The 13,128-nt window shown below is 39.9% G+C and overlaps 2 protein-coding genes across 4 annotated transcripts in view; one reads left to right on the forward strand and one right to left on the reverse strand.

Annotated features, from left to right (window-relative positions):
- The window catches only part of LOC144693842 (chloride channel protein 2-like), a 597,263-nt gene that overhangs the window by 566,429 nt on the left and 17,706 nt on the right, over nt 1-13,128 (forward strand). For both annotated transcript variants that reach the window (XM_078563927.1, XM_078563929.1), the window contains one exon: nt 7,271-7,375. In XM_078563927.1, coding sequence (XP_078420053.1) covers nt 7,271-7,375 — 105 coding nt within the window. The remainder of the gene's footprint in view (nt 1-7,270; nt 7,376-13,128) is intronic.
- Nucleotides 1-13,128, reverse strand: part of LOC144693843 (heat shock protein beta-7-like) — a 566,165-nt gene that overhangs the window by 506,356 nt on the left and 46,681 nt on the right. The gene's annotated exons all lie outside the window — the stretch shown is intronic.

The following is a 13,128-nucleotide window of genomic DNA, read 5'->3' on the forward strand; positions in this document are numbered from 1 at the left end:
CGATTGAAGTGGCTGTTGCTGAGGCTCCAGGAGGAAGAAGAGGAGCCTTTATGTTGAGGTGAACTCGAAGGCCAGTTAAGTATTTTTTTTGCTAGGGTCAGGCAGGCAAGCCCCAGAGATTGGAGGGCTGAACCCTGCAGTGGCAGCGTCGGACCGCAGGGGTGCCATTGCTGCCAGGGGCTCCTCTGTGGGACCATGGATTGGCAATTAAGGAAGCCACCCCATGCTACTGGGACCCATCCCAAACCCGGTTAAATGCCAACAGGAGGTGGAAATGGCAGTTAATTGACCATTTATTGGTTTAATTGGCCACCAAGCTCTGGTTGGCGGGCAGCCATACCATTGGGGCTCCTGCCCCAGAGGACATCCGTGGTAGTGGAGCATGTCAGGCTCCCCTCGATGCCTTCACCGCCATTTTATGAGATCTTCCAGGTCCCAGCTCATCTCCAGGGGGCTGGTAAAATCCAGCCCTATGATTCAGGACAGCCCTAAACAATTGCAAGCTAGCAGACTCTGTCAGAATATATCCCCCACAATATCTGGGAGATGTGGCTGCCTTGTTAGACCTGCGCGAGATTTACTACTGAAGAAACACAATGCTTTATTTTACGTAAAGTACCATCTTTAATTTTCTGCAATAATAACACCAAAACTTCACACAGCTTTTGCCACCTTGAAGTTGTCTCCCAGTCAATGTTGTTACCTGGATCTCTGTCCTGCCATGTAAATCCTGAGTTAGCTATCACTGAGCCAGTTTCTGGAGCATGCATCGGGCTTTGAAAAATTTCTTACTTGCCTGTTGATGTCCATTTGGAATTTTGCCCAGTCTCCTTGTGTTCACAGTTTATGTCAGGTAAAATTTCAGATACCTGCTGTTGTTACAGTTGTCCCTGTTCACAGTTACATCACAAATATCCAAAAAAAGGATATCGATAAGAATTTCCTTAGAGTTTTCTCCACTCCGCTGATGTAACTTTGTCAGCAGTTTGGTGGCAACCCCATTGAATGCACATTCCTTTAAAATTTGACCCATTAACAAGAAACTCTTAGCATTGAAGCAATGAAAGATCAGTATTTTGAATTTTCAAAAGTAAGCAGTGATTTTATATTTTTCTACTCCATTCTCTAATGAATAAATAAATATAATTATTTGGCATTTTCAATACATTCAAATTGACAATAGCTCAGTATCTCTGTAATTAGTAAGATGACAAATGTTTTGAATGCATGCATATTGTGCTTGCCAACATGCCACATTGAAAGGAGGAGTTGAGTGGAGTCTCAGTGCTTCAACCAATGTTGTTTCTAATCTATGGAAATTACCTGAAAATCAAAACCAACTAGAAGCTTGTCAGATTTGCTGGCACTCTAATAACCAGAGCAGCAGAGACCAAGAATGCAGCTAAAGGTTAGCAAAAGGATTTAAATCCATTTTGCAATAAATTTAACATTAGCAAAAGAAAGGGATACTAAACAGATCCATAAGTATGCAACAGATGTAATTGAATTAGTACAAGGAGATTTTTAAAGAAATTTTGAAGTAATAGCCAGCTTATCACTTTCAGTACCTGAATAAAGTGACAAAGCAATTAATGATTCTGGGATGTATGTCCAGAACACTGGGGTTAAAGTTCAGAAAGTTGCACTAATGCATATTTTTAGAGTATTATGTTAATTTTTTTTTGACACAAAGGAAAAGCACACGCATTGAATAAATACTGGGCCCTGAAGATACTCACTCAAAATGATTGAAATAAGTCAGAGAGGAGAGAACAGAAACTATGGCCACTATTGTTCAATCACACTTAACTACACCACAAGATTCAGAAGTAGTCAGTATTACATCTTTGTTAAAGAAGGAAGAAAAGGGTAGCCAGCTGATTATGAACCATTAATCCAAAGTCAGATGTGGGAAAACATTAAGATAAAAAAGTGCATATTTGGAAATATGTGAGTTAATGAAGAAAAACCACCACAAATTAGTTGAATGCAAATTTTGTTTGACACATCTAGTAGAGTTGTTTTTTGAAAAGGATGTTGAGTATATAGATTTCCAGAAGACATTCAATAAGATGTCTCAGACGAAGCTTGTTAGCACATTTCTGGTATGAGGAAACGTAGAAGTATAGAGAGAAAGGTGTTTAACTGGCAAGAAATAAAGAATTACAACATATAGGTCTTCCTCAGATTGGAGACAGCTGGAAGTGGTGTACCCCAGAGTTTAGCCTTGGGTCCAATTTTATTTTTGGAAAAATAGATAATTTGCTATAATTTGCTACGATTTCAAAGTTTGCTAAAGACTGTAAAGACTTCAGGAAGACATAGGTTAACAGAATGGGAAGGCAGGTAGATGATGTAATTAATGTCGATAAGTATGAGGGAGAAATAAAAATTTTGGGAGAATGGATGTATTCATTCAGTGGGAACTGTATGAAGGATGTGGATGAAGTTGAAATTTAGGGGGTTTAGATATATAATTCCCTGAAAATATGACAATGAGTAGCTGAAGCCAATTTTTTAAAAAAAACAAAAACATCTTCTATTTTAAATAGGGGCATAGAATACAAGTAATAATGGATATGTAAATAAGATTAGTTAGCCACGGTACTGTGTTCAGTTTTGAGTACTGATTTATTGGAAGGTCATTAAAGTAGAATGTAAAGTGCTGATTCACCAGAATGACCCCAGGGTAGGACACTATTTCCAAAGGTGCACCACAAATAGAGATTTTTTAAATTATGAAGACTTCTTTTTATATTATTCTTTCATGGGATGTTGCCCATCTTTAATTGCCCTTGAAAAGATGGTGGTGAGTCACCTTTGTGAGCTGCTGCAGTTCGGCTGGTGTCGGCACACCCACAGTTCTTTTCAGAAGGGAGTTCCAGGATTCTGATCACATGATAATGAAGGGACAGCAATATAGTCCCAAGTCAGGATAGTGCGTGGCTTAGAGGGGAGCTTGCAGGTGGTGCTGTTCCCGTGATTCTGCTACCTTTGTCCTTCTAGGTGGTAAATGTTGCCACTTTGGGAGGTGCTATTGAAGGAGCCTTGGTGAGTTGATGCAGTGCATCTTGTATACTGTGCACAATGCTGCTGCTGTGCATTGGTGGTAGGGGAGTGAACGTCTACTGTGGTGGATGAGGTGCTGATCAGGTGAGCTGCTTTTTCCTGGATAATGTCAAGTTTCTTGAGTGTTGTTGGAGCTGCACTCATCCAGGCAAGTGATGAGTATTCCATCACGCTTCTGACTTGTGCATTGTAAATGGTGGACAGGCTTTGGGGAGTCAGGAGGTGAGTTACTCGTCGCAGAATTCCCAGCCTCTGTCCTGCTCTAAATGGTTGAAGCAGAGAAAGATACAGAGCTGTGGGGAGAAAGCAGTGCAGTGGGATTTGTTTGGATTATGCTAGCCAAGAGCCAATAGAGACAATGGAACAAATGGCCTCCTTCTGTACTCTAAACCACTATGATTCTAACGTTTGTTAAAGAAAAGAATGATAAATGTTTGGACTAATCTCTAAGAAGTTAGAGGTGCAAAGGTTCAGGTTGTTCAGGATACATTTGAACATAATGGGAGATAGGGTAATGGATGACCTTGATGAACTAAATGACATTTTCTTGTTCATGATGTTTTTTATGTCATGTCACATTCTTACCCATTTTTGATCTCATCCCACTGGAAGTGAAATTTCCCGGGGAGCTATTTACTTCCAGTTGAAGTGCAGTTGTCAAGGGAATATTTTAAATGGTACCAAGCCCACAACCCGAGGGTTGTGGATGCTCCATCATTGAACAGACTTAAGGCTGAGATAGATTTTTTTTGTCACTCAGGAAATCAAGGGATATAGAGAGTGGGCGGAAAAATAGAGTTAAGGCAGAAGATCAACTACGATTATATTGAATGCCAAAGAAGGCTCGAGAAACCTTTATTGCAAGGGATTTGAATACAAGAATAAGGAAGTCTCACTGCAATTGTACAGGGCTTTTGTGAGACCACATGTGGAATACTATGTGTGGTTTTGATCTCTATTTTTAAGGAAAGATATACTTGCATTGGAGGCAGTACAGTGAAGGTTCACTAAGTTGACCCCTGGAATGAGGGGGTTGTCCTGTGATGAGAAGCTGAGTAACTTGGGCCTATATTCTCTGGAGTTTAGAAGAATGAGAGACAATCTCATTGAAACGTACAAGATTCTGAAGGGGCTTGATAGGGTCGATGCTGAGAGATAGCTTCTGCTGGTCAGGGGATCTAAAACATAAGGCCACAGTCCCAGGTTAAGGGGCTGATCATTTAGGATGAGATGATGAGAGATTATTTCACTCAAGGGGTTGTGAATTTTTGGAATTCTCTGCCCAAGAGAGTTGTGGATGCTCCATCGTTGAAGACATTTATGGCTGGCATAGACAGATTTTTGGTCTCTCAGGGAATCAAGGGATATGAGGACTGGGCGAGAAAGTGGAGTTGAAGCCCAAGATCAGCCTTAATTGTATTGAATAGTGGAGCAGGCTCGACAGGCCATATGGTTTACTCCTGCTCTTATTTCTTGTGTTCTTATGTTCATGTGGGCTGTTTGGTCCACTCCTGCTCCTGTTTCTTAAGTTCTTATGTTATGTTCGATCTTTACTTTTATCCTGTCCGTGATTTTCCAATGGTGAAATCAAATTTATACTTCCTGTTTTAGAAATACAGGAACAGGAATAGGCCACGTAGCCCTTCCGCAAGTCAATGATATAATAGCTGATCAGCAACCCAATGCCACATACCTGCCTTTACCCCATATCCCTTAATATCTTTGGATGATAACAAAAATCTATCAATCTCAGATTTAAAATTTGAAATTGATCTGGTATCAATTGCCATGAGCAGCAGAGTTCCGAACTTCTATGAACCTTTGAGCATAGAAGCGTTTCCTAATTTCACTCCTGGAATGTCCAGCTTTAATTTTTTAGGTTTTTTAATTTTTTAGGTTATAGCCCCTAGTCCTAGACTTCCCAACCAATGGAAATAGTTTCTCCTAATATCTTGAGAGCTTCAATCAAATCACCACTTAACCTTCTAAATACAACCTTTGTTTGTGTAACCACTTCTAATCATTCAAACCTTTGGAGTTCAAGTATCTTCCTGGTAAACCTACACTGCACTCCCTGAAAACCAATATAGACATCTCAGGTGTGGTGCCCAGAATTGCATGCATTTGGTGCTAGGAATTTGTCACTGTTCAGTGCCATTATTTTCTTCGTTATGGCTAGTTTGTTTATGTTAATTTTAGTGAGTCTCTGTCCTTGATTCAATATTAGTTTCCTTCAGATTTCCAGTATGCTGACATCATCCTCCACTGTAAATGCTGATATAAAATTATTATTTAACATATCCACCATTTCCTTATTTTCATTGACAATATCAATGTTTCAATTTTCATGGGACCCACATTGCTGCTGCCCAACCTTTTTTCCCCTAATATAATTGCAGAATTTTTTGTTGATTTTGATATCTCTTGCAAGTCTTTTTTTTCTACTCTGTTTTTTGTAGTTCTTACTATCCCTTTTGTCTCCTTTTTCCCATCTGTCAGGATCTGTACTTTATTTTACATTTTTGTGTGTTTTTTTTATTTTTGTTTTGTGTTATCTCTTACCTTTTTATATTCTGTAATAGAGTCTGTATGGGCTTGATTATAACACTGTGTAAGTGAATGGGTTTTGAGGGAGTTGTAATCAGGACCAGTGTGTGTCGATGGGGACTCTTCAATCTGCTCACAGATGGTACAAATTCCTTGTAGAGGGCATTGCGCTGGGTCAAATGCCCAATGATAGCAGGTTTGGGCTCCAAAGCCCATGAAATGTCCGTGAGCAGCTGTCAGTCTAGTAAACCACGAGCACTGTTCCTTTGCTACTGATAGCAAAATCTGGACAATTAAGATAAATTCGGCTACAGCCCTGCTGAAAGTCATTTTCACAAAATACCAAATATGCACATTAAACATTTGACTTTAAAAAGTTGTATGACTTGATATTGCCAGAACAATTCTTGTAACTTTTCAAGAATACCTAAGGCTCACAAAGACAAATTTCTATCAACACTAAAGCCTTTTATTATTATTATTAAGGTGAAGGTGCAAATTTCTTTCCCCTGAAACCAATTCAGTTCCATTAAGGTAATTAATTTCACCTCTATTTAACTTTCTTAGAAGATTGTGCCTCCAAGTGAATCACTTCCTCCTTGCTTGTCAAAAAGATAACAAAGCAAGTGGGAAAAGTGTAGTGGGCCTAATACCATATTATTTATATAGCCCTGCAGTTAATGATCTTTCAGCTGTCAGATGGCGCAATAAAAGTAGCTGAGGGTTCCTCAGTGTCTATCTTGTAATTATAGCCCTGCTTCTCTAATGTATGAGATCAAAAATGGTTTGAGAGTGCAATAAACATATTCTGCATCCTCTTACTGGTACATCTGTATGTAGTTGATGTCCCAATCCATCTTGCAACATGGTGACCACTTTTTTCCTGACCTGTTGTACTATCATACACCAGTGTGACCTCTGTTGATGTCTGTGTGACCAGCCCTGATTGCGTGTGGGTAACTTTTGAAAGCATGAAGAAATTAATTCTATGCAGAATGATAGGAATTATGCATGCATGTATTCATGTAGTATGTATCAATGGAGTATGATGAATTTCCCAATACAACGTTGATTTTCCCAGATTATCTGTTTATTTGAACTGAATAAAGTCTTACACAGAGTTAAATAATGACCAACATGGTGTGGTTTAAAATCTCTCAATATTTGTTTTGTACTGCACTTCATTATAAGAAATTTGCTTCCATATATAACTGAAAAGCTAGTAGAAAACAAACAACTATTTTAACTATCTTTGCTTAGCCATTTCCTTGCCACTGACCAGAATTTCATTTATAATTATGAATGAATGTGTGATATTGGAGCAATTAAAGTAATTGAAGCGTTGATTGGGATTTCCAACTTGGATGACATAAATCAGAATTACGGCAAAGCATGAGTGAAGTTCATAGTGTTTACTGAATTGATATTAAGTTAGTCACTATAAGATACTGGAATTTCTATCCTCTATTTCATATCTCCAATAATACCAGATGGAATACTAGGCTAAATTAATGTACTTGGAAGTCTGCACCACATGGCGAAGTGTTACAACCCATTATCCAAATGGAATTCTATTTAATTTTGCTACACCGAATTTAGTTGCAAAAGCTGAAACACTGTAACAGCAATTTAATAATTTAAAATATTTCCCTAGATTGCCGAATGGGAAGACAAACAGTTTGAACAGCAGGTGGACTTCAACAATTGTAAGATCGACCCAGCACCCTTCCAACTTGTAGAATGGACATCTCTACACAAGGCAAGAGAAACTAGATTCCTTTTGCATGGCAAAAACCAGTTAGTGCAGGTTTTCTATTAGTGAATTCAAATCAATTGAAGCCGCTGCAAAACAGATTATTAGCTAAATGACTATTTTGTGCTGTGAGTTTTATTTGAGTATTACAGATGCATTTTCATTATAAGTAATTAGAATTTTAATTAGATATGTTTGAAAATGAATTATGGCATTTAGAAACAATTGTCATTGAAGTAGTTTACCTCAGAGTTTGGTACTATTTTGTGTGAATTTGCAATTAATCAGAAACTGGAACTTATTTTTTGAAACTTTGAAACTAATTCTTACCTCTACCACCAAGGCAGTACTGTTACGGAATGAATCACTTCTCTGTTGTAGAACTCATCCGATTTTTATCCCTTTGAAACTTTTACATATACAGCACTTTTCACAACCTCAAAATGTCCGAAAATGCTTTACAGCGAATTAAGCACTTTTTCATTGTAGTTACTGTTGTAATAAAATTAATGGGCAGGCTTCACTAGCTTCACCAGGCAGTAAAGGTGAAAATTATATTGAAATAAATCTTCAAAATTGAGGAGTAATCTAGGTTGTAACACTGGACAGATATTCTGCAGCTTCACTTGAATACTTTCGGGGGCAGGAAGAAATTTCTGTTTGGGGGAAGGGCCCTTACCCAAAACATTGAGCCAAATCCTCCGAGGAGTGTCATTCATCGTCGGATTGCCGGTCCGCTCCTGTTTACTTAAATTGCACCGGATCTCCCCAGACCTCCGTATCAGGCCTCCTCAGAGATATGGAGCATACCTTTTTTCAAGAGTCCTACCTTCATAGTGCAGGAAAGTCAGGGGAAGCCAAGCCACATCCCCTTTTTACAGCACTATCTGCTGTATTCCAGTAAGTTTAAACGTCCCAAAGCCACTTTGAGAAGCTACGGAGAGAAGGTAATTTTGTAAGGTAAGTGAGTGAGCAGGTAGGGTGGCAGGTAAGTGGGTGAGGGGATAGGGTGGCAGGTGGCTGGATAAGGAGATAGGGTGGCAGGTAAACGGGTGATGGGGTAGCGTTGGTTAGGAGTTAGTCAGGGGGATCAAATGGGGAGTCGGGGGGTCAGTAGTATAGTTGCCCAGGAGTTAGAACTGATATTAATCCTTCTAATGTTCCTGGGTAACTATTCTGGTAAGTGAGTCAGAACCATCCGAAGTTTCCAACTTTAACATAGAGTTTTGGAGAGTTCCAAGCACAGGGGAATTGGCCATCAGTAATCCAAACTTCCTGGCTAATTCCCGTGTAGTCAGAGCATTGGGACTTCCAAGCATTTCCAACACACCTCGGAGGGTGCTTCTGGGCTACGATTGTTCGGAGATTGGAGGTTCTAAGCCATTAGTTTGTCTCTTCTCTCTACTGATACTGCCTGACTGTTGTTAGTTTCTAACCTTTTCCATTCTTGTTTCAGAATTCCAGTGTCTGAAGATTTTGCTTTTAATTACAGTAGTTATGATTTCTTCTTGAGTTCTCTGCGCAAAGGCAGGTCCTTGCGATTATTTGCCAAACCACAGCAAAGCGCCATGATTTTTTTCTACAGGTATGGCAAGGAGGCAGGCCCGAGTCTACCTCAGCCAGAACGGGCATCGAACCCCATGCTGTTGCATTAATCTGATATACTTACTAGCCGCCTAACCAGAATAAAAACTGAAAGTGCTAGAAAAACTCAGCAGGTCTGGCAGCATCTGTGGAGAGAGAAACAGAGTTAATGTTTCGAGTCCAACATGACTCTTCTTTGGAACTCTTCTTCGGATTCCAAAGAAGAGTCATACGGACTCAAAACGTTAACTCTGTTTCTCTCTCCACAGACGCTGCTGGATCTGCTGAGTATTTCCAGCACTTTTTGTTTTCAATTCAGATCTCAAACATCTGCAATATTTTGCTTTTATTGTGTAGCTGTCTGGCCATTGGAGCTAACCGGCTCCCTTGGTTTCCTTTCATAGTGTTTAAAGGAGTTTACCTAGTGAATGTTTGCAATGTTATTTCACTGTATGATGAATGATGTACTGATGACTGCTGCAGAGCACACTCTAGGTCTTGGTAGTTAAGGTTTTTCTGTTTGTATTTTCACTGGCGTACATACCTGCAGCAACTGTTATTAGATTTCTTATAAGAAAAATATAAAGGATTCTTCTATTGAATCTGCATATATACTTAAAATCCTGATGGGGTTAAATGCATTTTTTATTTCTTATGTGAAGTATGCAGTTGGTATTGAAAATTAGTAGCAATTCTATAGAACATATGGGCATTGAAATTGCACAGTAGGAGAAGTGGTGCATTTTCCCTATGGTTTTCAACAAACACTGCTACCAATAAAAGTAATTGCCTTAATGTGGATAATTGATAATGTAGACAGCATGGAGGTTGCTGTCTCATTGTTTTAATCTCTGATTTGAGAGTGAGAGTTGCAGCAGTAGGCACATTATTCATCATGTTGTGTAATAATATTGCAAATAATGCTGTGTAGAATGACTGTCATAAATATTTAAAAGAGGAAGATAATAAAGTAACATGGTGCTTGTTTCCAAAGAGGGTTCAGCGTACAATATAAATAAATATTGAAATGGAATGATGCACTGTTTTCTTTACATCCATATTCAACAGCACAGTTTTAATCATTAGACCTATCTTATCACACACAACATCCACAATTGATTCTGTTAAACCCACTGGATTAAATTTCATGTGACATTATGAGTACAGTGACTAGTCGGTAAACTAAGCAGTATTGTCTTCAGAACTAGATGCTAATGTTAAAATATTGATCTTAGAATTAGTAAAATAATGTGGCGATATTTCAGAGAGACTATTAGAGCATGTGATTATCTGAATCTGATGAAGGGTTATTAATAGCTCATAATATTTTATCCTCTCTCGAGTGTTTTTGCTATTGCACTTAACATTTCTCCTACAGTGTAGTCATTTTTATGCCTTTACAGGATCCAAAATGATAAACAAGAGTTCCATTTTTACTTAAGGATTCAGTGCTGTTTAAGTGCTGTTTCATTTGAAGTGCTCCATTTGCCAGATACACCCAGAATGGTTGTCTTAGAGAGGTTGGAGAGTGAATGATAGTGAGAGGCTGTTGAGGAAGGAAATTAATAACATGCATCTGTTGCAAAATAGACTCAATGTCCATTTTTCACCATAATCAGTGACCCACTACGATATCATGGGAATATACGGCTTTGCAGGTGGCTTGTGCACAAATTCTGCAATTTTGTGAGAATGTCCTTGTGCTAACTAGTAGCCAATCACATTGCAGTAATAATGATTCCTTACTAAATAATACAATCATTAACTCTACAGCTCATTGCGTCTAGATGAGAACATTTGATCAGAGAAGTCAATGTACATCAGTGGTATTCTGCTCACTTCTGTCACTATTGTGGTGCCACTTCAAACTGTTCACGGTTCATTAGATTTACTAATGCAAAGTTTGAGCTGGAGCAAACAATGTTAAATCTGATCTTGAGCTGAAGGGAGCTTTATGAATTCTCTGTTAAGGACAACCTACATTTCTATAGTGCTCCTCATGTACAGAAAAATTCAACAGGCACAACTCAACTATTTTTCTTGTCTTTTGCTTTTTGTGAAGACATAACAAGCAGCAATATGAGGAAAGCAGAGGCAAAAGTGCTCTAAAGCACCAGGGGCAGGCTTTCTTCTGTGCAGTTAACTAGAGATGATAATCTGCCTTCCAGTATTATGATGATTCCTGATTTTCAAACACTCAAAATTAAAAAGATTAAAAGGTCTTTGTTCAAGCGAACAGGATTAGGCCTAAGTAAACATTGCTGCTGGCACAGTCGTTCTGCTACCATCAATATTGAGCATTAAGTAGAATGGCATTTCAGCTGTCAAGTTTTCATTATAATGGTGTGTAAGATCAATAAATAGTTACTGTATGTCCCTATCCATCTTACTCTGTTGCCGGGCAGAGATCATAAGAGATAGGAGCAGGAGTAGGCCAGCTGGGCCCTTCCAGCCTGTTCTGCCATTCGATAAAATCATGGCTGACCTGACTGTGGCCTTAAATCCACTTTGGCCCCTGCCCACCCCTACTCCCATAACCCTTGACTCTCTGTAGATCAAAGATCTGCCTATATTGAATATATTCAATGGCCCTGCCTCCACTATCTAGGGAAGATAATTCCAAAGGTTAACAACCCTCAGAGAAAAAATTCCTCCTCATTTCCATCTTAAAAGGGAGACCCTTTACTTTAAAATGTGGCCTGTAGTTCTAGATTCCCCCAGAAGGGCAAACGTCCTCTCAGCATCTACCCTGTCAAGCCCCCTCAGAATATATTTTTAAATAAGATCACCTTTCATTCTTCTAAACTCCATTGAGTATAGGGCCAACCTGCTTACCCTTTCCTCATAAGGCAGCCCCTTCATCGCAGGAATCAGCCTAATGAACCTTCTATGAACTGCTTCCAATGCAAGTATAACCCGTCTCAATAAGGAGACCAAAGCTGTTCACAGTACTCGAGATGTGGTCTCATCAGTGCCCTGTGCAGTTGTCAGAAGACTTCCCTACTTTTATACATCACCCCTCTTGCAATAAAAGCAAACGTTCAATTTGTTGCCTTAATTCTTTGCTGTACCTCCATGTTAGCATTTTATGATTCATGTACAAGGATACCCAGGTTCCTCTGTACTGCAAAATTCTACTGTCTCTCTCCATTTAAATAATATACTGCTTTTCTTTTCTTCCCGACAAAGTGGACAACCTCAATGCTGTAAATTTTCCCAAATTATACTCCATCTGCCAAGGTTTTTGCTCACTCACTTAACTAGCCTATATGCTGTTGCAGACTCTTTGGTGTGGATTTTCACCACAACAGATAGTCTCTCTTTTGTGGCATAAGTCCCAGAAATGGCCAAAATATCGAAGTCCCACCCCCAACATCCTCCATCTTCACGGGGGCGGGACTGGAGTCGGGCCGGGGTTCATGCGTGCACAATTCACAGGGGCAGCTGGCCATTTAATTCACCAGCTGCCCCTACTGAAGTGGGATTTTGGAAAGTCAGAAGTGTGAAATGGGGAGTGTGCAGGCAAGAGGAGATCTAAACCTGGTGGATTTGTTTGGATAGCCAGGGTACCCTTTGGATAGGGTCCCGGGCCACCTTTGGGAAAGGTACAGTACCCCTTTGGATAGGGTTCCAGAACAACTTTGGGAGAGGTAAGGCACGCTGTGGGATTGTTAAGTGAACATGATTACGCACTTTCTACACACATTGGAGCTGTCAAAGAGCTATCCAGATGTAAAGGAAAGAGCTATCCGCCTGTCAAAACTGTCCAGGAAGTGTCAAAGCTGTCAAGGAACTGTCCAAGGTGAGTTGGCATGTAGGTGGTAGGGACAAAGCGTGGTGGATGGGGGGGCCATGGGTTGACACTGAGTTGGCGTGGGGCAATGGGGGTTGGTTGAGGGGAATGGGTTGGCATAGGGGTATGAGGGACCATGGGGGTGTGGTACAAGTAAATGGATTGGCATGGGGTGGGGGGCATGGTGGCATGGATAGGCTAAAGGGAGTGTTTGGGAGTGGTGAGGACTGGAGGGATGTTTTTTGTTTTATTATTATTTACTTATTAATTTAAATGCAGGCCTTGCACCCAGTCCACCTCTGCACCCAGCAGCCTCTGCACTTATCCTGGGGTTGTCCACCCTGATTCCTATTACAGTATCTTCCCACCACCAACCCCCCAC

Source organism: Cetorhinus maximus, chromosome 19 (assembly GCF_964194155.1).
Source record: "Cetorhinus maximus chromosome 19, sCetMax3.hap1.1, whole genome shotgun sequence".
Classification (NCBI taxonomy): Eukaryota; Metazoa; Chordata; class Chondrichthyes; order Lamniformes; family Cetorhinidae; genus Cetorhinus; species Cetorhinus maximus.